This window comes from Centropristis striata, chromosome 7 (assembly GCF_030273125.1).
Source record: "Centropristis striata isolate RG_2023a ecotype Rhode Island chromosome 7, C.striata_1.0, whole genome shotgun sequence".
NCBI lineage: Eukaryota > Metazoa > Chordata > Actinopteri > Perciformes > Serranidae > Centropristis > Centropristis striata.
Window position 1 is genome coordinate 665,760 of NC_081523.1, and position 26,953 is coordinate 692,712.

Consider the following 26,953-nt stretch of genomic DNA (forward strand, 5'->3'; position numbering starts at 1 on the left):
CAGGACCTGAACCAGGAGTCTAGACGTGGAAACACCGGGACTTGAACCAGGAGTCTAGACGTGGTAACGCCGGGACCTGAACCAGGAGTCTAGACGTGGTAACGCCGGGACCTGAACCAGGAGTCTAGACGTGGTAACGCCGGGACCTGAACCAGGAGTCTAGACGTGGTAACGCCAGGACCTGAACCAGGAGTCTAGACGTGGTAACGCCGGGACCTGAACCAGGAGTCTAGACGTGGTAACGCCGGGACCTGAACCAGGAGTCCAGACGTGGTAAAACCGGGACCTGAACCAGGAGTCCAGGCGTGGTAACGCCAGGACCTGAACCAGGAGTCCAGACGTGGTAATGCCAGGACCTGAACCAGGAGTCCAGACGTGGTAACGCCAGGACCTGAACCAGGAGTCCAGACGTGGTAACGCCAGGACCTGAACCAGGAGGTGGTGGGTTGCTGGGTCAGGTGATCTGGATCAGCTGAGGACACATGAACCTTGAAGACCAGTTGGTCATCAGTCATGAGAGCAAGGTCCCTGCAGAGCTGCTGGGACCAGTTGATGGATCCAAGCTGGAGATTGATATGATAAACATACTGATGCATCATAAACACACTGAGCTGGTAAACATAAACACACTGAGCTGGTAAACATAAACATTAGCTGCTGTTTGGAGCTGAGTGAAGTCTTTAACCTGCAGCTTCCAGCCTCTGTCCTCATAAATCATCCTGAAATGGTCCGTTAGTGGAAGTTTTATGTTTCATCATCTGAACTGAAACACTGAGCAGCAGAGCATGTTCCAGGACTCTCTCTGGCTCGGGGCCCTCTTGGATCAGGATCCCCGGAGCTGGCACTGACTCTGGTGTTAATGTGTGACTTGTGATTGGTTGCTGGCTGCCGGCCCTCGCACTGTCACATGACTTCCAACTGGCATGGACACCGAGCGCTCTGGGGACACCAACAGGAGAGAGAGGAAGAGATGCAGTAGAGAGGAAGAGGATCCAGTAGAGGATCCAGTAGAGGACCCAGTAGAGGACCCAGTAGAGGACCTAGTAGAGGATCCAGTAGAGGACCCAGTAGAGGATCCAGTAGAGGACCCAGTAGAGGACCCAGTAGAGGACCCAGTAGAGGATCCAGTAGAGGATCCAGTAGAGGACCCAGTAGAGGACCCAGTAGAGGATCCAGTAGAGGACCCAGTAGAGGACCCAGTAGAGGACCCAGTAGAGGATCCAGTAGAGGATCCAGTAGTTCTCAACCTTTTTGAGTCGCAACCCCCAATTTAACATGCATGTTGTCTGCGACCCCCACTCACTGAACACAATCTCACACGCACAGTTCAGATCACCCAAAAAAGAAACAAAATGACCAAAAAAAGGAAACAAAATGACCAAAAAAGACACAAATTGACCACAAAATGATCAAAAAAGACACAAAATGACAAAAAAAAAGACACAAATTGACCACAAAATGACCAAAAAAGACACAAAATGATCAAATAACACACAAAATGACAAAAAAAAGACATTAAGTGACCAAAAAGACTAAAACACATGAACACTTTAACACAGTGGAGACAGAGCTGACTTCCTAAATGATTTGTTGACCCCCAGAAATCATCTCGCGACCCCAATTGGGGTCCCGACCCCAAGGTTGAGAATAGCTGCAGTAGAGGACCCAGTAGAGGACCCAGTAGAGGATCCAGTAGAGGACCCAGTAGAGGACCCAGTAGAGGACCCAGTAGAGGATCCAGTAGAGGATCCAGGAGAACAGGATCGTGGTGGATCAGAGCCCAGATTCACTGCTGAAACTATTTCTCACTGTATAATCTTTAACAGCAGTGAAAGGACTCTGACTCTTTCAGTTCTGATGTATTTATGCTGCACTGCTGCTACACTAGAGCTAAAGAGATATATATATATATATATATATATATAAAGTAATATAAAGAGCCAAACAAACCCACAGTACAGTACGCTCCTGGTTCACTCAACACGACTGTAAACTCTTCTGTCTCTGTCCACAGCTTTAGATGTTTTTAGGTTTTTATTGTGTGTGTGTTGGGAATAAACCGTGTCCTCTCTGTGTGTCTCCGTGTCTCCGTGTCCTCAGAGTGTGTTGAGAATAAACCGTGTCCTCTCTGTGTGTCTCCGTGTCCTCAGAGTGCGACTCGTCCTGCTGGCTCTGCTCCGGTCCGTCTGCAGACAACTGCTCGTCCTGTCGGTCCCCGTCCGGCCTGCACCAGGGACGCTGCGTCCCCACAAGCCCACAAGGCTTCTTCATCCAGGACAACCAGGTCCAAGGTGAGACACACACACACACACACACACACACACACACACACACACTTTTACTCACCTCCTTCCAGTCCAGAGCTCTCAGCCTCTCTTCATTCCCTCGGCCAAACTTAACCTGAAACCTTCACCTGAGAACATAAAGAGGACGTCTCTGTCCAACATGTCCTCATTCTCAAGGACACAGACTCGTCCTCACAGCCCCATATATATATATATATGTATATATATTCAAGACTTTACTGAGGTAAAAATACAAGGTAACAGCATCAGAATATGCTGAAGTAAAGTACCAAAGGTGGAAAAGTTGTTACAGGTTGAATAATAGTCGTGTTTCCTTTAGGGGGGAAAGTCTCAGGCCACGCCCTCTAAAGTATCAGGCCACGCCCTCTAAAGTATCAGGCCACGCCCTCTCTAAAGTCTCAGGCCACGCCCTCTCTAAAGTCTCAGGCCATGCCCTCTCTAGAGTCTCAGGCCACGCCCTCTAAAGTCTCAGGCCACGCCCTCTCTAGAGTCTCAGGCCACGCCCTCTAAAGTCTCAGGCCACGCCCTCTCTAAGTCTCAGGCCACGCCCTCTCTAAAGTCTCAGGCCACGCCCTCTAAAGTCTCAGGCCACGCCCTCTCTAGAGTCTCAGGCCACGCCCTCTAAAGTCTCAGGCCACGCCCTCTCTAAAGTCTCAGGCCACGCCCTCTCTAAAGTCTCAGGCCACGCCCTCTATAACTCTCTATTCTAACACATAGAATAAATAAATAAAACTCTGCCATCATTGTGTCTCCTTATAAACTCCTCCCTCCCTCCTCGACAGCTGCAGAAACTAAAGACTGAACTGAAACAAAACAGAGGAAATAAGCAGCTAAATACAACAGAACATAATTAGTAAAATCTGTAATTAATAGAGAGCAACACAAACATTTCCTTTACAAAAATAACCCATGTTTATATCAGAGAGACTATGAATGTGCCTAATTATCGGACAGATGTTTAAATATTTCTGTTGCAAAGATTCTGTTTATTTCCTCTTCAGAAGCAGATTTTAAAGGAACCCAGGGAGTTCTGGTGTGGTGTTTCTGGTCCAGACTACAGCTGATTAGTTCAGTCAGTGTCATAATAAAAAACATTGATATTAAATACTAAATGGACTCAGCCAGAGCTCCAGAGGAGGCTGATAAATATTCTGTTTGTGTTCAGATCTGATGAGTTTTATCAGTCTGCTGCTGTGGATCACTGAGCTCCACCTCATTAAACTCAATTATCACTATTTATCTAAAGGCTTTTAATAGGTTTTAATGCTTCACCTTTTGACCAAATTAGCAGCACAACAACAACAACCAGGAGAAGAAGGAAAAGCATCAAATTTACTGATGAAACTAGAGAAACTACAGCATACAGTAAATATTCTCCATTTCAAGTTAAACTCCTCGATTCATTAATGTTATTGAAGTTAAAGCACTAAAGTAAGAAAAATTACCATAAAAAACCCAAAATTACCATAAAAAAGTCAAAATTACCAGAAAAAAGTTAGATTACCAGAAAAAAAGTCAAATTTACTATAAAAAGTAAAATTACCAAAGAAAAAGTCAAATTTACCATTAAAAAGTAAAATTACCATAAAAAAGTCAAAATTACAAGAAAAAAAGTCACATTACCAGAAAAAAGTCAAATTACCAGAAAAAGTCAAAATTACAAGAAAAAAGTCAAAATTACCAGAAAAATTTGAAATAGCATAAAAAAGTCAAATTACCATAAACAAGTAAAAAAAAAAGTAGATTTATCAAAAAAATTATCAGAATCAGAAGAAAAAAATGATGTTTCATGTCCCTGATAAACCGTCTCTAGTCACATTTAGACACTTTTTAAAGACACGTCAATGTTTCATAATTCCCACGCTGACGAATTTTATGAACTCGAACAACATATAAAAATATCTGATGCTTTTGTGAACCGCAAATATCATTTTCAGGCCAACCAGAAACCAAAAAGCCTCATTCACAGACCTGCTGACTCATCCTGAGACCTGCAGCTCTACTTTCAATCTGCTGTTTATCTCCTGAATGTTCCTCTTTTCTTCACTTCGACTCTCTGAGTGTCTGATTGTTGCTGCTGGAGACGTTTTACTATCACTACTTGTTGGTTTGTCTCCTCGTGGTAAAAACACTGAGACTGAGGATAAATTAGCCGTAAAAGAGAAACTAGTGAGGGTAAAAAGCCCCGTGGAGCTGCAGACTCATTACTCATATAGTCATTTAATTCATTGCACTTATATAAAAGTATCGATCAGAGCAGCTTTAAGAAAGAGTCACCTGCAGCAGAAGTTTCCTCAAAATATAAATATTTCTTCAGGTTAGTTTCTAATGAGCCAATCAGCAGAGAAACATTAGTTTATGTCCAGAAGGATCTGAGCCTCTCAAACATCCGTCTGGTGATTCAGTTCAACGTTTGGAGGAAAAAAAGGACAAAAGGAATCATGAGGTTCAACGTTTTCCTCCAGATGAACAGTAACATTAGTGTGTTTGGGATAGAAAGGGTTAAATGAGGTCAGATATGATAAACCATGAACCAGAGATCAGAGCTAATGGATTTACATTAACAAGCTGCATCATCTCTCTGGTTAACATGCTGCAAGATAACTGAGTCCACTCACACCCAGGGACGGCTCTAGTCCATCTGGGGCCCTAGGCCAGATCCATTGGTGTCTATCAGCTCCGCTTGCTGTTTCATGGAGGGGAACTCCTGTTTGTGTTTGCCCATGGAGCCAACCAGCTATATAATACAACTGTCTGTCTATAGAATTATTAACTGACAAGTCAATTCTCAAAGAAGCCCAGCTGGAGACGCTAACAAAGTTAGAGACAAGAGAGGCCCCCCTTTAGACGGTCAGATCAGCCCCCCCTTAAAGGGGGGGCTGATCTGACCGTCTAAAGGGGGGCGATCTGACCGTCTAAAGGGGGGCGATCTGACCGTCTAAAGGGGGGCTGATCTGACCGTCTAAAGGGGGGCGATCTGACCGTCTAAAGGGGGGCGATCTGACCGTCTAAAGGGGGGCTGATCTGACTGTCTAAAGGGGGGCGATCTGACCGTCTAAAGGGGGGCGATCTGACCGTCTAAAGGGGGGCTGATCTGACCGTCTAAAGGGGGGGGGGGGGCGATCTGACCGTCTGAAGGGGGGGCGATCTGACCGTCTGAAGGGGGGGTGACCTGACCGTCTAAAGGGGGGCAAGGCAATGACCACATGTCACGTGACTCAGCACCACAAGTGACAAAATGTCATTGTTTATCTGTTTCTTTATTTTGTTAATATTTATTATTTTTAAGACAGAACACGAAGGGAGGGGGACAATGGGCGCTCCTCCAGCAGATGGCGCTCTAGATGTCGCCTAGAGCCGGCCCTGTAATAACAAAGATGATAAGATGTTAATAACGTGTGTTTTTAGAATGTTCTGCTACAGTTTTTGGAGTTCATCTGCTGCCCAAAATGATCAATCAATGCAGTTTTGTTAATGTTTGTTAAAAGTTAAAGTTTTAAATGTAGAAGCTGTTATCGCTCACTCAAACTTTCCGTTTTTATTTGTAATTTTTTTCCTTTATTACTGATGAACATAGAAAAAAAATCCTTCATCGACCCTGGAAACCTTTTACACGACTCTCATTCTGTAAGTTTCGCTCCATACGTATTAAAGTGAGTTTGATTGTACTATGACTATGAAGTCTCTGCAGACTGTGTGTGTTTGCGCCCTGAAGGAGTTCAAGTTAAAGAATAACTGAGAAGCAAATGAACTTCTAACCTTAAACTCATCTTCACATTCATGCTGGTGTTATCCCTCCTCCTGTGGGAGCTGAAGAAATGTTCTGACTGACAACGACTCAAAAACGTATATACACGACGTTAAATATGAGGTCAGAGTTGGTACGAGGGTTGAGTGGTTTTATATCTCTGTCTAACTCTTCCAGGAGAGTTTTTATTCATAAAAGCAGAGTAAATAGTGACAGAGATGAATGAACAGTGGCCTCGACCAAACACTTCTACAACACTTCTCTCTGTGAATTATCTGCTGGAGATATTCTACCTGTTCTCCTTCACTCATCAGTGTTTTACAGTCTGCAGCATCACTGCTCCCACTAATGGACACGTATTTATTCTGGGCCACAGCTACAATGTAAATGATGGTCGGAAACACAGTTAATACACTGATAAAAAAGGTCTAAAAACCAGATCAAACAGTAAATCTGAGGGAAATTATCTCACTGCATGGACAGATAATTTACCTTGACAAGATTTATTAAATTAGGATTATTAAATCTAGAAATAAGCATGTTGAACACTTAAAATAATAAATTAACTCTTAAAACAGATGTTTTGATGATACAGTGTGGCGGCTAGATGCCAGACTGTAGAAGAAGAAACAAACAGGAGGGTTTTCTACGGCGGGACAAGTTTGGTTTTCACCGTCGCTAACTGTGACAACGTCAGCAGCCTACATATCCAAGTATCCTTGAGCAAGATACTGAACCCCAAATTGCTCCCGATGCTGTGTTCATCGGTGTGTGAATGAATTCCCAATGGTGGCAGGTGGCACCGTTTAGGGTAGCCTCTGCCACCAGTATGAATGTTTGTGTGAAAGGGTGAGTCAGTCTGTAGTGTAAAGAGCTTTGAGTGGTTGCAAAGCGACTAGAAAATCGCTATATAAGTGCAGGTCCATTACCATTACCATTAGCCGATCATAAACAAACCAGCATGGCTAATTATGCACAGAGTCTCCGCTAATCTCGGCTGGATTTGTCTCCAGTCACTTTCTTGAAAAATAGTTGCTAAGTTTGCTAAATTTAGCAACAAAGTTGGGAGCACTGCTCCGCCGGTGGGCGGTTACTATCGAGGTAGATAAGATCGGTTTGACGTAAAAGAATCGGCCGATCGCCGATCCTGCAAAATTAAGGAAATCGGTGCCCGATCGGTGCACCCCTACATTTTCCCAAACTTTTTCCTCTTCTGTTGCTCCTTTCTCTCTATCTTTCTCTCTATCTTTCCATCTATTTTCCATCTATTTTCCATCATCTTTCCTCTCCTGTCTCCTCCTACCTTGATGGAAACCACTGTATCTTGTATTTTAACCCCTTCCTCCCTGTTTCCAGCGTGCCACCCGTCCTGTCTGAGCTGCTCCGGTCCGTCCCAGGCCGACTGCTCCTCCTGCTCCTCGATGGCGTCGCTGCAGAACGGATACTGCAGGACAAGCTGCCAGGACGGCTTCTTCCTCAGCGCCGCCACCGGAGTATGCCTCAGTGAGTCTCTGTGTGTGTGTGTGTGTGTCGTTTAAGAGCAGCTTTCATCAGAAACCCTCCGTGAGTGCTGGTATTTTTAGTGAGCGGCCCCGGTGGGGATTGAACCAGCGACTCGGTGGGTTAGTACCTCCACACAGAAGCAGGCTGCAGCTCCAATAAGCTGCATTATTCATGAGAAACACCAAGCATCTTAGTAAAATAGATGTTCTCAGATTAATATCTTTGACTTTAAAGCCCTGCAGTCTGTCTCTTTTGAAGTGTCGGCTCTAAAATGATCTGAGGAGCTGAAAGTCGCTGCTCTTATGTCTGTTTGCTGGAATAAAGTCAGCGTTTTCTCTCCAAATCCTCCCGAAAGAAAGAGTCGGACACAAAGCAGGTTTTTGTTCTCTTTGAAGCAGAGAACAAAGAGAGGTTTAGTCTTCCAGGAGACTGGACACCATGCTTTTACATGCAAAGAATCCACATTCCTCCTGATTTCTGCTGCTCTGGATGTTCATTAGAACATAGTTGGTATTTGATGTTGAATTTCAGATTATAGCACAAAAATCACAGCTTTACCAAGTTATTCCTGCATCACAGCTGGACTCAGTGGATTTTAGACTCTATTAGTGCAGAGAAAAAGCTCTGAAATCAGTCTCATTAAACCAGTTTCCATTCGATTTGATCAGCAGGAATATTTCAGCTCTTTACGATTATAAAAACTTTATTATCCACTGAGTGGAAATTCACCATAGACAAGTCTCAAAACAACAGATAGAAACATTTCAAGGATAGAAACAAAAAAGCCTACAGCAATAACTGTACTTCACACATCACCCATTCAAGAAGATAATTTCATAAAATCACACCACAGAACAAATCAAGTTTAGGATTATCGGTCTAAGATCTAACCCTTACCGTAACCACATAAGAAACCACATATAACCAGAATAAAACCAGTTAAAATCAGGACGAAACCAGTTAAAACCAGAATAAAACCAGATAAAACCAGAATAAAACCATTTAAATCCAGAATAAAACCACATGAAACCAGTTAAAACCAGAATGAAACCAGTTAAAAAAAAAAAAAAAACTGTTAAAACCAGAATGAAACCAGTTAAAACTAGAATAACACCAGTTAAAACCAGAATGAAACCAAGAGATTTCTTAAATTAAGATAATTAAATCTAGAAATAAGCATGTTGAACACTTAAAATAAGAAATTAACTCTTAAAACAAGATAAATGATCTAACACTTCTAAATCTAAAGTTTTTTTTTTATCTTGGTAAGAACCAAATAATCATCAGGTCACTCTGCTCGGGCCAGTTCATCACTGCTGGCAGCGTCATTATTTTAATATTTAGAATACAAATATTTGTTTCTTTGAAGTCTGTGCACGTAAACATTAAAGTAAAGAAGTGAGAGAAGAAAGACGGAGCGTTTCAGTAACACGTGGATCATAATTACTGAGCCTTATAATCTCTTTAGCGCAGATCAAACAGTTTAAATCAAACTACAGTAAAAGCTGCTGAGGAATCATTTCTTTCACAATCCAATAAAAGAAACAGAAATATGACTTTAAAGTGATCAAAAGAATACTTGTTTAACCCCGACGCCTCCACAACAAACTGGAGAAAAGTTTCTTTGTGTAAACATTTCTCTCCACCTTTTGGTGTAAAACAGTAAAACAAGACTTTTAATGAGTTTCTGTCTGAGTCACGCTCACAGGGAGAGATGAGCTTTCTTTAGATCTTTGCTAATAAACAGACAAACATACATCAAACCTTCCTCCATGATCCTGATCATTTGACAGTTGAAATATAATAAACTATCGACCAGGAGATCAATAGAGAAGGTAATCTGGGGCTGTTCACTGCAAAAACCAAAATGAGAAATAAATAACTATAATTAAGCAAATACATGCTGGAAACAAGTCAAATTATCTGCCGGTGCTATAAGTAAACTTTTCTTTGTAAGAATTCTTTAAATAAGTAAAAATATCTAGAAACTAGAAAACCAATGTTGTCTGGAAATAAATGCAAAAATACTTATTTCAAGCAATTGTGGCTTGAAAAACTGAACGGTAGTAACATTAAAATAAGCCAGAAATACTTGAAACTAGCATGTTTTTTTCTAATTTCAGTATCTGTGGGTAGATACTGGTGGTAGAAAATACTTTTGAAATATCATTTAAACTAAGCATGAAAAAGCTCACAATGTCAATCCTAAAAACAAGTCTTTACACAAGACTGAAATCCCTGTGTAGAGGGGTTACTCACTCTCTGTAGAGGGGTTACTCACCCTGTGAAGAGGGGTTACTCACCCTGTGTAGAGGGGTTACTCACCCTGTGAAGAGGGGTTATTCACCCTGTGTAGAGAGGTTACTGACCCTGTGTAGAGGGGTTACTCACCCTGTGAAGAGGGGTTACTCACCCTGTGTAGAGGGGTTACTCACCCTGTGAAGAGGGGTTACTCACCCTGTGTAGAGGAGTTATTCACCCTGTGTAGAGGGGTTACTCACCCTGTGTAGAGGGGTTACTCACCCTGTGAAGAGGGGTTATTCACCCTGTGTAGAGGGGTTACTCACTCTGTGTAGAGAGGTTACTGACCCTGTGTAGAGGGGTTACTCACTCTGTGAAGAGGGGTTACTCACCCTGTGAAGAGGGGTTACTCACCCTGTGAAGAGGGGTTATTCACCCTGTGTAGAGGGGTTACTCACCCTGTGAAGAGGGGTTATTCACCCTGTGTAGAGGGGTTACTCACCCTGTGAAGAGGGGTTATTCACCCTGTGAAGAGGGGTTATTCACCCTGTGTAGAGGGGTTACTCACCCTGTGAAGAGGGGTTATTCACCCTGTGTAGAGGGGTTACTCACCCTGTGTAGAGGGGTTATTCACCCTGTGTAGAGGGGTTACTCACCCTGTGAAGAGGGGTTACTCACCCTGTGTAGAGGGGTTACTCACCCTGTGAAGAGGGGTTATTCACCCTGTGAAGAGGGGTTATTCACCCTGTGTAGAGGGGTCACTAGGTAAATTATACTCAAAACAAGATAAATAAGATACTATTACTAGATAGAAGAATAAAATACTTGGTGAGCTTGATGTTTTTGCGTGTTGGTGTGTAGAAGCTGGATGCTGCTGTCCTCTTCCCTCTCGCTGGGTAGTGAAATGAGTTTTTACGTATCTGGACGCTGGCTGCAGATTAAAAACAGGCGTGTTGACACGATGGAAGCCAGCAGGAACAGATAGCAGGAGGTAAACACAAAATACACACAGTGACTTTTAATTACACTTTCTGATGACATGCAGTGTTTGGGTGTGAAAGTGCAACCAGAATTTAGCTCTCTCACACACACACACACACACACACACACACACCAGCAGATAAGCATGATTAAACACACATATTTGTGTGTAAATACACAACCTCATCTGAAATAGGTCGAGCTCAGCCAGACTCTGGTTAATAAAAGATGCCTCGAGGCTTCAGGGCCACAAAAATACTGGGGTCATCATTTCTGCATGGACACACACACACACACACACACACACACACACACACACACAAACACTTATCTATACATAAAGCTCCTCTTAAACATCACTAATTCTCACAGATTTACACATGTTTCTTCATTTTTTCTTCGCTTTCTGATCTCACACACACTGTTTCTCATGCACACACACACACACACACACACACACACACACACACACACACACACACACACACACACACAAACACTTAAATATACACAAAGCTCCTTTTAAAATCTCTAATTCTCTTTCTGAGAGATTTTCGCATATTTCTTCATTTTTTCTTCCCTTTTTCCACACACACACACACACACACTCACACACACACACACACACGCCCAGCCAGCCTTGGATTACCTCTGTCCCAGCGGTATCTCCCTGTTATATAACCTCTTAAGACGTTGAAGCTTCCGCTCTGGATCACCAGTTCATACGAGAGGCAGATGTCTCACTGCTGGCTGTCTCTCTGTCTCTGCCCAGTCTGTCTCTCTGTCCCTCTGTCCAGTCTGTCTCTCTGTCTCTGCCCAGTCTGTCTCTCTGTTTTCCAGTCTGTCTCTCTGTCTCTGTCCAGTCTGTCTCTCTGTCTCTGTCCAGTCTGTCTCTCTGTCTCTCTGTCCAGTCTGTCTCTCTGTCTCTGTCCAGTCTGTCTCACTGTCTCTGTCCAGTCTGTCTCTCTGTCTCTCTGTCTCTGTCCAGTCTGTCTCTCTGTTGTCCAGTCTGTCTCTCTGTCTCTCTGTCTCTGTCCAGTCTGTCTCTCTGTTGTCCAGTCTGTCTCTCTGTCTCTGCCCAGTCTGTCTCTCTGTTGTCCAGTCTGTCTCTCTGTCTCTGTCCAGTCTGTCTCTCTGTCTCTCTGTCCAGTCTGTCTCTCTGTCTCTGTCCAGTCTGTCTCTCTGTCTCTCTGTCCAGTCTGTCTCTCTGTCTCTGCCCAGTCTGTCTCTCTGTTGTCCAGTCTGTCTCTCTGTCTCTCTGTCTCTGTCCAGTCTGTCTCTCTGTTGTCCAGTCTATCTCTCTGTCTCTGTCCAGTCTGTCTCTCTGTCTCTGTCCAGTCTGTCTCTCTGTTGTCCAGTCTGTCTCTCTGTCTCTGCCCAGTCTGTCTCTCTGTTGTCCAGTCTGTCTCTCTGTCCAGTCTGTCTCTCTGTTGTCCAGTCGGTCTCTCTGTCTCTCTGTCTCTGTCCAGTCTGTCTCTCTGTTGTCCAGTCTGTCTCTCTGTTGTCCAGTCTGTCTCTCTGTCTCTGTCCAGTCTGTCTCTCTGTTGTCCAGTCTGTCTCTCTGTCCCTGTCCAGTCTGTCTCTCTGTTGTCCAGTCTGTCTCTCTGTCTCTCTGTCTCTGTCCAGTCTGTCTCTCTGTTGTCCAGTCTGTCTCTCTGTCTCTGTCCAGTCTGTCTCTCTGTCTCTGTCCAGTCTGTCTCTCTGTTGTCCAGTCTGTCTCTCTGTCTCTCTGTCTCTGTCCAGTCTGTCTCTCTGTTGCCCAGTCTGTCTCTCTGTCCCTGTCCAGTCTGTCTCTCTGTTGTCCAGTCTGTCTCTCTGTCTCTGTCCAGTCCGTCTCTCTGTTGTCCAGTCTGTCTCTCTGTTGTCCAGTCTGTCTCTCTGTCTCTCTGTCTCTGTCCAGTCTGTCTCTCTGTTGTCCAGTCTGTCTCTCTGTCTCTGTCCAGTCTGTCTCTCTGTCTCTCTGTCCAGTCTGTCTCTCTGTCTCTGTCCAGTCTGTCTCTCTGTCTCTGTCCAGTCTGTCTCTCTGTCTCTGTCCAGTCTGTCTCTCTGTTGTCCAGTCTGTCTCTCTGTCTCCCTCCGTCTCTTCTTCTCCTCATTTGATTCCCACCATGCTCGTCCTTAAAACGCTCTGATCTTCAACCTGAAATGCTCATTTTTGGATTTTATTTTGGATTCTTTTTTCATCTAATCTATTAATCCTTTGGCGTTTGGGGCTATTTTGTCAGTTTTTGACTCCTTTCATTCTGTCTGTATGCACCACTTAAACATCTTTACCATGACATGTTGGTATCATTGTTTTCAGCACAACTTCACCTATATGGCCTGATTCTTATTTTCATTTAGACTCACTGGATCAACATTTTAAACACAAAAAAACCCCCAAAGAAACACAAAAACACACACAAAATTACAAAAAACACATAAAACACACTCAAAACACACAAAAATATATAAAAAAGTAAAAAAAAACACATAAAAACACAAAATACTCACATAAAAATCACACAAAAAACACATTAAAAACACAAAGAAATTACAAAAAATACACAAAAAACATTAAACACTAAAGATTGCATTAAAAATGCTGAATGCATTCTGCAAAATTAGAAAAATCTCTGTAACTACAAAATCATGTTGCTTTACTTGGTCGAGGTGATTTTTACCTTTGCTGAAAAAGAGTTGATGCATTAAATTGGACATGGAAACTTCCTCATGAAGAAGTCAAAGTGCTGCGGAGCTTTCCTGAACTCGTAATCTATTTACTGGGTCGCTCTGTTAAGCTTCTATAGTGGCTGCACTTTAATTCAAATATATATTCCCAGATTTATTTATTTAACTTCCATCGTTTTTGTATACTGTTTTATTTAAAAATAAATGTAAAAATAAATGGCGTGAATCTGCTGTATTTATTCATGTTTCACAAAGGGTTTAACCTGAGCCACAACCACAATGACAATCATATCACAGTCATGCAGATGTAGGATGATATTAGTATCAGGATCGGTATCGGGAGGGAAAAAATGGGATCAGAACATCTCTAGTTTCAGAGGCAGTTCATGTTTAGACCCTGACCTGATAACTGGTTGATCTGTTTTTATCAGATCCTTGGTTGGTTGGTTGGTTGGTTGGTTGGTTGGTTGGTTGGTTGGAGGGTTGGTTGGTTGGTTGGTTGGTTGGATGGATGGATGGATGGATGGATGGATGGATGGATGGATGGATGGATGGTTGGTTGGTTGGTTGGTTGGTTGGTTGGATGGATGGATGGATGGATGGATGGATGGATGGATGGATGGATGGATGGATGGATGGATGGATGGTTGGTTGGTTGGTTGGTTGGTTGGTTGGTTGGATGGATGGATGGATGGATGGATGGATGGATGGATGGATGGATGGATGGATGGATGGATGGATGGATGGATGGATGGATGGATGGTTGGTTGGATGGATGGATGGATGGATGGATGGATGGATGGATGGATGGATGGATGGTTGGTTGGTTGGTTGGTTGGTTGGTTGGTTGGTTGGATGGATGGTTGGTTGGTTGGTTGGTTGGTTGGTTGGTTGGTTGGTTGGTTGGTTGGTTGGATGGATGGATGGATGGATGGATGGATGGATGGATGGATGGTTGGTTGGTTGGTTGGTTGGTTGGTTGGTTGGTTGGATGGATGGATGGATGGATGGATGGATGGATGGATGGATGGATGGATGGTTGGTTGGTTGGATGGATGGATGGATGGATGGATGGATGGATGGATGGATGGATGGTTGGTTGGTTGGTTGGTTGGTTGGTTGGTTGGTTGGTTGGTTGGTTGGTTGGTTGGTTGGTTGGTTGGTTGGTTGGTTGGTTGGTTGGTTGGATGGATGGTTGGTTGGTTGTGGTAAAGGTAGAGGTAGAGGTAGATGTAAAGGTAGAGGTAGAGGTTGAGGTAGATGTAGATGTAAAGGTAGAGGTAGAGGTTGATGTAGAGGTAGATGTAGAGGTAGAAGTAGAGGTAGAGGTAGATGTAGAGGTAGATGTAAAGGTAGAGGTAGATGTAAAGGTAGAGGTAGAGGTAGAGGTAGAGGCAGATTTAGATGTAGAGGTAGAGGTAGATGTAGAGGTAGATGTAGAGGTAGAGGTAGATGTAAAGGTAGATGTAGAGGTAGAGGTAGAGGTAGAGTTAGAGGTAGATGTAAAGGTAGAGGTAAAGGTAGAGGTAGAGGTAGATGTAGAGGTAGAGGCAGAGGTAGAGGTAGATGTAGAGGTAGAGGTAGAGGTAGATGTAAAGGTAGATGTAGATGTAGAGGTAGAGGTAGATGTAGATGTAGAGGTAGAGGTAGATGTAAAGGTAGATGTAGATGTAGAGGTAGAGGTAGATGTAGAGGTAGAGGTAGATGTAAAGGTAGATGTAGATGTAGAGGTAGAGGTAGATGTAGAGGTAGAGGTAGATGTAGAGGTAGAGGTAGAGCTAGATGTAAAGGTAGATGTAGATGTAGAGGTAGAGGTAGAGCTAGATGTAAAGGTAGATGTAGAGGTAGAGTTAGAGGTAGATGTAAAGGTAGAGGTAAAGGTAGATGTAGAGGTAGAGTTAGAGGTAGATGTAAAGGTAGAGGTAAAGGTAGAGGTTGAGGTAGATGTAGAGGTAGATGTAGAGGTAGAGGCAGAGGTAGAGGTAGAAGTAGATGTAGAATTGGAAGTGGAAGAATTGGCAGTTGAAATGAAAGAGTTTTCTGGAACACTTGAGCTCTCAGCGACAGACGTTTCTTTCTGCGTCATAATTGAGCTTTCAGCCGTTATTTAACAACATATGAAGCTTAAAATAAACCAGCACGCTGAGAAGGCATCACCATAGAAACAAGGAGCTGAAATAAAATACATGATGATGTTTTTGTTTAGTTCTTTACAGAGAATAATAAAAGCCCTCCAGAAGAGAAGTTGCTGCTCACAGCGACAGCTGCTGTTCGTGGTTTCATTCATGCATTTATCATGAAAACCAACCTGAGAATGATGGAAACTCCATCAGCTGAACAGACAGTAAAATGTGTCTTTTTCAGGAAAGCGGTTTGTTCTTTCAGCGTCTTTGTACATTTGATCATCCTCACATGAATGTTTTATCTCTCAGCTCTGTTATGGATCTGTGAGAGTTATTTTTAGTAGAAGACGTCAGAGTGACCCTGAGCCGAGGCGTCTGAACTCACAGAGTCCTTGTTTAATATTTACACTGGTTCATGTTGTAAAGGATCCAGAGCATTTGTCTTTCAGAGACCTCTGGCATCAACATATAGAAAGAACAGAAGGAGATGAGTATCATAAAATCCCTTTAATCCTCTGCTGACTGTAGAGAGAGCAAAGAAAAATGTCTCAGTAGATATTTTTAATAAAAACACAGACTTAATGTGCAGAAAAGACAGAACCAAATACTTTTTTGTGGGAAATTATATGTTATCTTTGAAATTGTTAAATATTTCATTGCCTTTTTCTTTACTAGGGAATTATAGCTATTTGGTTGGTGGGTTGGTTGGTTGGTTGGTTGGTTGGAAGGTTGAATGGTGGGTTGTTTGTTTGTTTGTTTGGTTGGTTGGTTGGAGGGTTGGACGGTTGAATGGTGGGTTTGTTTTTTGTTTGTTTGTTTGTTTGTTTGGTTGGTTGGTTGGAGGGTTGGAAGGTTGAATGGTGGGTTTGTTTTTTGTTTGTTTGTTTGTTTGGTTGGTTGGTTGGAAGGTTGAATGGTGGGTTTGTTTTTTGTTTGTTTGTTTGTTTGGTTGGTTGTTTGGTTGGCTGGTTGGTTGGTTGGTTGGTCGGAAGGTTGAAAACTGGGTTGTTTGTTTGTTTGTTTGGTTGGTTGGTTTGTTGGAATGTTGAAAACTGGGTTGTTTGTTTGTTTGGTTGGTTGGAGGGTTGGAAGGTTGAATGGTGGGTTGTTTGTTTGGTTGGTTGGTTGGTTGATTGATTGGTTGGAAGGTTGGTTGGTTGGAGGGTTGAAAGGTAGAATGTTTGTTTGTTTGTTTGTTTGTTTGTTTGGTTGGTTGGTTGGCAATGTAAACAAAGACCATGTGGTCCAAAGTAGATTGTTATTATTGTTATTATTATTACTATTATTATTATTGACAGTGGAAGCAGAGTCTCACATGATGATTAATTATCAGCTGCAGTGTGAGACGGATAAACTCTCCTGCCTCTCTCTCTCTCTCTCTCTCTCTCTCTCTTTCTCTCTTATTCTCTCTCTTTTTCTCTCTCTCTTTCAAAGTGAAAAAACTATCATCAGGTCATATATAGTGTAAAAATAAATAAATTAACTAAAAAGCAGAAGAATCCTTCTCCTGGTTCTAAACTTTCTCTGCTCTGAGGGCTGAAGTGACTCACAGAGAGGAAAGTAGGGCTTGTTTAAACGCTGCTGTGTGAATCCATTGTTTGTGGGGTTGGCGAGTCTAGACAGGCAGAAGTCGGCGTCGGAGGACCACCCAGCTCTGTCTCACGCTCTAACGTCTCATAGAGAAGATGTCCTACTTTAGTTCGTCTCGCTGTCTGAACTCCTGCTGCACTCAGAGACGTCCCGTCCTCCTCTCACACTCACAAAGTCACAACTAATTGAGAGACTTTAGAGTCTCGCTTATTTCCCCGTATGACTCTCGTTAAAGAGATTTCTGCTCTCTATATTTCAGGAAAAGCTTGATAATGTCTGGTATAAATCCGACCCATGGGACAATATGATCATCCAGCCTGCGTGGCGTGCATTTATAACTCCACCATACCTTCTTTATGTGCTTGAGAAACGGTAACTACGCCATAAAGAGCCACTCTGAGCAGCCAAATCAATACCATTTTAGTTTTATATTCAGGTTTAGTCTGTGCAGTCAATAATCCCTGACGCCTGAGTTATCTTATCTCCTCCGTGGAGCCATTTGTTCAGCGCCCGGAGCCTGCAGAGAGTTTGGCAGCAGGAATGCTGAGACGTGTTTTGTTGTAAAGTGATGTGATGTGAGAGGTGTGGAGGGAGATGACAAGAGAGGAAGCTCTTTTTTTCTTTTTCTTCGTCTTCGTCTTCGTCTTGTCTGTCTCTGTTGATGTTGGAGCTGTGACTCACCTGGACAGATGCCACATCCACCAGTTGGAAGAAGAAAAGCTGCTCTGCAGGCAGAAATAATCACAGTCAGAGTTAAATGTCAGCCACTAGGAAATATAGATATGCAAGATGAAAAGAAATATCTGAGAGAGGGAAAAACATGTTCTGGTTTCATTAAACACGTTTGATCATTGAGCCTGTCACTCTCTGCTGTTATCACATAGACAAGAAACTACATGGACTCCATCCAGCTGGTTCAACCACAAGAACAACTCCATCACTTTATCCCCAAACATCTGACTGAAAAGGTCTTTCAGAAGGTTCTTAGTGAAACTAAATCCTCAGCTTCTTTCTTTCAACACGAACATGAGAAGTGATGAACAATTAGTTCTCCAACCTTAAATACAGAAGTATCGTGTGTCAGTTTGACATCAAATAACGACACGTTTGTACGTATATTATTATTATTATTATTATATATTTCATGGCTTGCAGCAGAGCGGTGTGATATGAAATCAGTAGAAAGCCTCAGTAGAGGACCAGGGTCCCATCAACCCAGTCAAACACTTCCCAACACTCATTAAGTGCCTTGGAGAAGATTTCTTGGTTGTTGAAGAGAAGTCTCCTCTGAAGTGGCACACATTGAAGCAGTGACAGAGTTATGCAGACATGTTGGTGAAATGAGCATTCAGCTGAGAGTCAAAGGCTGAGAGACATTCCTGCTGCTGGCTCAGAGCTGACTTCATCTGAGTCCTGATCAAACTGCACATTTCCTTTTATTGTGACGTTCCCTCTGATGTCATCTTCTCATTTATTTTATTTCACTTTCTCTCGTCTTGAATCTGAACTTCCCTCTCAGCTTTTACACTGAAAAAACACGAAGCTGACCAAGTATTTTCTTCTTCTATCCAGTAAGAGTATCTGAATTATCTTGTTCTGAGTATAATTTACCAACTGACCATAGCTTTATGTGCTTATTTAATTATTAGTATTATGTTCTTATTTAATGATCTTATTGTGTAAAGACTTGTTTTTAGGATTGACATTGTGAGCTTTTTCATGCTTTTCAATCTATTCAACTGTTGAATATGGTGAGTTTTTACCTAAAATATTGGCTCCAGTTGAGAGTTTTAGCTGCATGGAGTTTAAATGATATTTAAAAAGCATTTTCTACCATCAAAACGTGCTCGTTTCAAGTATTTCTGTCGTATTTTAATGTTACTACAGTCTGGCTTTTCAAGCCACAATTGCTCAAAATAAGAATATTTGTATTTATTTGCAGACATCATCGGTCAGCAGGACTGATCCGAGAGCCAAACCAGCAGAGTTTAAACCTCTACAGAGAGAAAGACAGCAGAGATGAGAATCTCTGAATCAGCGTTGAGATTTCAGTCTGTGGTTTCAGACTGTAAACAGGTCTGTTTGTGTCCTCGGGGCCCAGAGACAGACAGAGTCAGCATCCACTCTTAAACTACTGCTGAGTCTTTTTATAGAAAATGAAACAAAGGGAAAGTGTGAAGAAAGTAGAGAGTAAAACAAGTTTACTGGAAACAGCCAGTTAAATATAACAGCAGCAAAGCTCACAATGTCAATCCTAAAAACAAGTCTTTAAACAATAAGATCATTAAATAAGCACATAATAATAATAATAATAATAATAATAATAATGATTAAATAAGCACATAAAGTTATGGTCAGTAGGTAAATTATACTAAAACAAGATAAGGGTTGGAAGGTTGAATGGTGGGTTGTACGTTTGGTTGGTTGGTTGGTTGGTTGGTTGGTTGGTTGGAAGGTTGAATAGTGGGTTGTTTGGATGGTTGGTTGGTTGGTTGGTTGGTTGGTTGGCTGGTTGGTTGGTTGGCTGGTTGGTTGGTTGGTCGGAAGGTTGAATAGTGGGTTGTTTGTTTGTTTGGTTGGTTGGAAGGTTGAATAGTGGGTTGTTTGGATGGTTGGTTGGTTGGTTGGTTGGCTGGTCGGAAGGTTGAATAGTGGGTTGTTTGTTTGTTTGGTTGGTTGGTTGGTTGTTTGGTTGTTTGAAAATAGAGAGTAAAACAAGTTTACTGGAAACAGCCAGTTAAATATAACAGCAGCAAAGCTCCCAATGTCAATCCTAAAAACAAGTCTTTAAACAATAAGATCATTAAATAATAATAACATTAATAATAATGATTAAATATGCACATAAAGCTATGGTCAGCAGGTAAATTATACTAAAACAAGATCATTAAGACACTATTGCTGGATATAAGAATAAAATACTTGGTCAGCTTCATGTTTTTTTCAGCGTACAGAGAAAAATCAGCATCTCGTTGTCTGCTTTCACCTTTGAATCCCTCCAAACGTTTCTCCTTTAGTCGTGCAGAAGGAGGAGAAGATCTTTCATGTTCTAACAGCTGATCAGGTTCTTTATCTGCTCCGTCACCTGCCGACTCTCAGCCCTGCACCTGCAGAGCATCATGGTGGTTCAGTCTCAGAGGAGATGTTATCTAACGTTCAGGTCCCGCCTCACTGAGACACATCAGATCCATCAGATCCATCAGATAAAAGACCACGAGGTGTTCTTATTGTTCTGATCATCTCAGTTTCCTGCTGCTTCCAGCTCTGAGGGTTTCCTCCGTCCACGGGAATATTTATCTGACACAAAGAGACAGAGAGGAGAATATCTATTTACTTTACTTTGCTTTAATTAGTGTGTTTCAGATGAGACCTCCTCATTAAAATATGTCTTTACTCTGTTGTTCTTCAGACTTTGGAGCTCCTCAAAAGTTTAACAGATTTCAGAAGATCTAAACAGAGATCTAAAGCTTTTTGCTAAACAAATTACTAAAAAAAACTAAGTTACTTAAAAAAAGACATAAAATTACAAAAAAAAAGACAACATTATTACAAACTAGAGAATTTCCTCTGGGGCTACTGCCGGTGTGTGTACACTATGATGAGATTCTTCAGAGATTTATAACAATTAATACTAGTAATGTTATAATACTATATTACATACAAGGAGCGTGCATGTATCTAACTGTAATCACATCAAAGGATCAAAGGACCAATCAGAGCAGAGCAATCAACAGAATTAACTGCCACTGTAGAATGTACCGGAACAGTGACAGCAGCCAGAGGTGGACGGACTGGAATTTCTGACTGACGTCGTGAAAAATTCGTATTCTGTAGAGAAAAGTAATAGCACACCGATCCCGATCAAACCGCACGTTTTGATATATAATTTGTCGTGCAACTCTTCAAGTTGCAGGACTAGTAGTGGGACGAAATTGCGTCCGGAAGAGGAAGAAGAAGAAATCCACAGTATAACAGTAGTGCAGCACTGGTTCCTACAGATATTGCTGGATGGGACCAGTGCTGGGGAGATTGCCCCGAGGCCCTAATAATAATAATAATAATAATAATAATAATAATAATAATAATAATAATAATAAACGGTCTGGTAGCAGCTGCCTTTCTTTTTGTTAACGTCGTCATAGAAACAAGGTAAACAAAGCTCCAGCTGGAGCAATAAAGGGACCTTCCACACAACATTCATATAAAACTCACATTAAACTTTCATATCAAGGTGGGGGCCACAAAATATCATCACGAGGGCCACAATTGGCCCGCGGGCCGCCAGTTTGAGACCCAAGGTTTAAATAATGATGATGAAGATTAACTGACTTTTTTTTTAAATCTGTGTGTGTGTGTGTGTGTGTGTGTGCAGGCTGCAGCCCAGACTGTCAGCGCTGCACGGCCGACCTCCACACCAGGACCAGTGGGACCAGTGGGACCAGTGGAACCAGTGGAACCAGTGGGACCAGTGTGTGTCTGTGGTGCAAGGAGTCCAGGGCCCTGCTGTTGGGGGACCACTGTGTCCCCGTGTGTCCCCGGGGCCACTACAGCTGGCACGGGGCCTGCATCAGTAAGTCTCTATATACAGCAGGTCAGGGGTCAAAGGTCAGCCTGCAGCTAGCTGCTCTGAATGTAAAAACCTGCAGAAGAAGAACCTCTCCTCCATGTTTTATTCATGGAGGATCTGTACAGGTCGGGTCGTCTTATTGACCTGCAGCAGAGATGAAACCTGCTGCTTCATGAATAACTCTTTTCATTCTGCAGTGTAATAACTCTCCTCAGGTGATAGAAGTACAAACTGATTCTCTTAGAAAGACCAAAAAGGGAAAAAAAACCCAAATCCCCAAATGTCCTCCCAGCTCACTGTCGCTGCTCCAACTGGAACCTTTTTTTCTGTCATTTTGTGTCTTTTTTTTTTAAGTAATTTGTTTTTTATAGTAATTTTGTGTCTTTTTTTGGTCATTTTGTGTCTTTTTTTAAGTAATTTAGTTTTTTTCTGTCATTTTGTGTCTTTTTTTAGTCATTTTGTGTCTTTTTTTAAGTAATTTCGTTTTTTTCTGTCATTTTGTGTATTTTTTTAATCATTTTGTGTCCTTTTTTTGGTCATTTTGTGTCTTTTTTTAGTCATTTTGTGTCTTTTTTTGGTCATTTTGATACTAACTCCAGCTGTCTCCAGGTAATTTGTGTTTGAGACTTTGCTGTAGAGATTCAAGACGACGACTCGGCAGATATTTGGGGATTTGGAGGCGTTTCTGTGTTCGACGAATCTTCTTATTATATAATATATATATTATTATTATAGTCTTATTGTTTAAAGTCTGTGTGCAGAAGTGAAAGTACAAAAGGTTCATGTTGGAAAGAAACAATCTGCAGAGAGTTGCAGAGATGGAGAGAAGATGTTGCTGTTTATGGAGCATCAGTCTCAGTGTTTCATTCCAAAGGCCAAACATTTACAGATAAGACAGAACGCTTTTATTCTGAAAGAACTGCTTCTCAGGAACGATTTCCATTACTGAGGATGCATTTAAATCAATATTTAGTGTCAGATTAGTCATTTCTCTGGTGATTAGTGGCCTAATAAGACTAATAATGTACAGTAAGTGGGTCATTAGTGTTAAATAAACCCTTCAGGGTGATTTAAGGCTCCTCTGATGGTGATGAGGTCATCTTCATCCTCCTCATCCTCCTCAATCTAATCAGTGTTATCATCATTATCTCACCCATCATCCTGACCATCATCATCATTATCATCATCATAATCCTCCTCCCCCTTTTCACACCCTCATCATCTAATCATCTTCATCATCATCATCCTCTTCATCATCATCATCATCATCACTCTGTGGCTCAGCTGCTGCCTCCACTCTCAGTCTGCTCACGTTTCAGTGTTTCCTCCAGGAGTATTATTATTATTATTAGTCCCCTGGATGGTGTTAAAATATGTATCAGTAATTTAGAACGCATTAAAAAATGACATTTGACTGCAAAACAAGTGTTAAAACCAGAGTTTCACACAAGATTTGCCCTAAAAGTCTAAATGTGGTGCATCTCGCATTCTAATGCCACTGTTCCATCTTAATCATTGCATATTTTAATGAATTATTATAAAGGAGAATAAGGGTTCTTCTATGTTTTATTTAAGGCTCTTATTTTGACAGTCTTCTTACTGTAAATTACTTGGTGGACTCTTTTATTTTGAAGGCGAGTCTAACACGTTCTAACCGTAACGTTTAAACAAAGTGGAGTCTGACTGACCGCAGTGTTCTTTGTTCTCTTCTACACTGTAAAAAGGTCTAAAACCAGATCAAACAGAAAATCTAAAGGTCTAAAACCAGATCAAACAGTAAATCTAAAGGTCTAAAACCAGATCAAACAGAAAATCTAAAGGTCTAAAACCAGATCAAACAGTAAATCTAAAGGTCTAAAACCAGATCAAACAGTAAATCTAAAGGTCTAAAACCAGATCAAACAGTAAATCTAAAGGTTTAAAACCAGATCAAACAGTAAATCTAAAGGTCTAAAACCAGATCAAACAGTAAATCTAAAGGTCTAAAACCAGATCAAACAGTAAATCTAAAGGTCTAAAACCAGATCAAACAGTAAATCTAAAGGTCTAAAACCAGATCAAACAGTAAATCTAAAGGTCTAAAACCAGATCAAACAGTAAATGTAAAGGTCTAAAACCAGATCAAACAGTAAATCTAAAGGTCTAAAACCAGATCAAACAGTAAATCTAAAAGTCTAAAACCAGATCAAACAGTAAATCTAAAGGTCTAAAACCAGATCAAACAGTAAATCTAAAGGTCTAAAACCAGATCAAACAGAAAATCTAAAGGTCTAAAAACCAGATCAAACAGTAAATCTAAAGGTCTAAAACCAGATCAAACAGTAAATCTAAAGGTCTAAAACCAGATCAAACAGTAAATCTAAAGGTCTAAAACCAGATCAAACAGTAAATCTAAAGGTCTAAAACCAGATCAAACAGAAGATCTAAAGGTCTAAAACCAGATCAAACAGTAAATCTAAAGGTCTAAAACCAGATCAAACAGTAAATCTAAAGGTCTAAAACCAGATCAAACAGTAAATCTAAAGGTCTAAAACCAGATCAAACAGAAGATCTAAAGGTCTAAAACCAGATCAAACAGTAAATCTAAAGGTCTAAAACCAGATCGAACAGTAAATCTAAAGGTCTAAAACCAGATCAAACAGTAAATCTAAAGGTCTAAAACCAGATCAAACAGTAAATCTAAAGGTCTAAAACCAGATCAAACAGTAAATCTAAAGGTCTAAAACCAGATCAAACAGTAAATCTAAAGGTCTAAAACCAGATCAAACAGTAAATCTAAAGGTCTAAAACCAGATCAAACAGTAAATCTAAAGGTCTAAAACCAGATCAAACAGTAAATCTAATTTACCTTGACAAGATTTATTAAGTAAAGATTATTAAATCTAGAAATAAGCATGTTGAACACTTAAAATAATAAATTAACTCTTAAAACAAGATAAATTATCTAACACTTCTAAATCTAAAGTTTCTGCTGGAACTTGGAGTGGTTCTCTTGGTGAGATGATTATTATTCAGTCTGGTTCTCAGCAGAGATCTGACAGTGATTAGACCCTCCATAGTGCTTACTGAGACTTATGAATATGGATTTTTAAACTCAAGAATGTGGCTTTAATTAGAATTTTGCTTGATTATATATTTTTTTTTATCAAGGACTTGATATTTCATCAGCTTTTAGTCCTCCAACTTTTCTGTTTTGAGATGATTATAGTTGGTTAGTAACATCAGCACTGATTTCATACTGCATATTATCCTCTATAAGCTTTATTTAACTCTAGAGAGTCTTTTTTAATGGTGTTGGAGCTTCAGAAGAAAACAAACTGAAACCTCCCGATCGACCATAAGCTCTATAATCTGATTCTTGTGTTTCAGGGTTTATATAAAGTCATAAAGTTTGGACTTAATTTGACCTTTATGTCTTCATGGTTAGGAATATGCTTGGATTCAACTATTCCTTAAAAATGCCTCACTTTCAACGAGGGCTGCACAATTAATCAGATTTTAATTGTGATCATGATTTTGGCCGACACGATTAAATTAAACTGATTGTCGGTGATATTTTCATTTTAAAATGCGTCTCTCCTGCAGATCTAATCAGCACTTTCTACACCAGTAGTCCACCAACCACCAGGGGGCGGGGCTGCTTTTCTCTGAAAAAAAAAAAATTGTTATAGGAGACTTTTGGAGACTTGTTCTTACTGTTTCTTAACGAGCCGCAGGGGCCGGTGGCTCTTCTAAACGAGCCGCGGGGGCCGGAGGCTCTTCTAAACGAGCCGCGGGGGCTGGAAGCTCTTCTCAACGAGCCGCCGGGGCTGGAGGCTCTTCTAAACGAGCCGCGGGGGCCGGAGGCTCTTCTTAACGAGCCGCGGGGGCCGGAGGCTCTTCTTAACGAGCCGCGGGGGGCGGAGGCTCTTCTAAACGAGCCGCGGGGGGCGGAGGCTCTTCTTAACGAGCTGCGGGGGCCGGAGGCTCTTCTTAATGAGCCGCGGGGGCCGGAGGCTCTTCTGAACGAGCCGGGGGGCCGGAGGCTCTTCTAAACGAGCCGTGGGGGCCGGATGCTCTTTTAAACGAGCCGCGGGGGCTGGAGGCTCTTCTTAACGAGCCGCGGGGGCCGGAGGCTCTTCTTAACGAGCCGCGGGGGGCCGGAGGCTCTTCTTAACGAGCCGCGGGGGGCGGAGGCTCTTCTAAACGAGCCGCGGGGGGCGGAGGCTCTTCTTAACGAGCTGCGGGGGCCGGAGGCTCTTCTTAATGAGCCGCGGGGGCCGGAGGCTCTTCTGAACGAGCCGCGGGGGCCGGAGGCTCTTCTAAACGAGCCGTGGGGGCCGGATGCTCTTTTAAACGAGCCGCGGGGGCTGGAGGCTCTTCTTAACGAGCCTCGGGGCCCGGAGGCTCGTTAAGAAGAGTAAGAACGAGTCAAAGCGGGACAGTCCTCCTGCAGCAGTCTCTCCCAGCTGCAAAGCCGGAGGGGATGTTAACCCCTTAGCGTCCTTTTTGATCCTCTCTCCTCACGTTAAGCTGTATTTCTTTTATTTCTTCTCTGTCTCCATGTCCTGTCCACCTCTTTGTCATATTGTATGTATGTTATGTATGTTTGGACGGGTTGTTGGCTCATTTTGTTGCCCTAGTACTTGTTGCTCTGTGCAGTGACAATAAAGGCACTTCTGATCTGATTATTGTTATAATTCATAAAGAGGAGAAGAGAAATGATGTTTAGTAATGTTTATGGGTCTGTAGTAATTTATCACTTTACTTGTATCTGTGTTTAACTAAAAGCAGCCTCCATGACCTATTTTTTAGTCTCATGTTGATGAATTATGATCATTGTTTCTGTTTTTACCCAGAATGCCATGCGTCCTGTGAGGGCTGCAGCGGGGCGGGGCCTCTGTCCTGTACTTCCTGTCCCCCCGGCGGCGTCCTGCTGCCGTCGGGTCTCTGCGCACCCAGATGTCCCCGCGGTTACTACGACAACGGCCACCGGGTCTGTCACGGTAAGGAAACCCACAAGTTACTCACAGTCCAGTTGGATTACACCTCATACTACTAATAATAACTATTATTATTATTATTATTATTATTATTATTATTATTATTATTATTGTTATTATAGTATTGTTTTTGAAGGGTTATGGTTTATGTTTTTATTGTTTCATTAAGTCTTTGTTGTCCTTAATTTACTTTTATATTTTTTTAGAAAGATTTTAAGCAATTTTAATAATTTTCTTTTTTT

The 26,953-nt window shown here is 41.8% G+C and overlaps 1 protein-coding gene across 1 annotated transcript in view; it reads left to right on the forward strand.

The window, feature by feature from the left end:
- The window catches only part of fras1 (Fraser extracellular matrix complex subunit 1), a 233,783-nt gene that overhangs the window by 53,229 nt on the left and 153,601 nt on the right, over nt 1–26,953 (forward strand). Inside the window, exons 7-10 of the mRNA XM_059337817.1 lie at nt 2,151–2,291; nt 7,411–7,557; nt 21,535–21,732; nt 26,568–26,714. Of these exons, the coding sequence (XP_059193800.1) occupies nt 2,151–2,291; nt 7,411–7,557; nt 21,535–21,732; nt 26,568–26,714 (633 nt within the window). The remainder of the gene's footprint in view (nt 1–2,150; nt 2,292–7,410; nt 7,558–21,534; nt 21,733–26,567; nt 26,715–26,953) is intronic.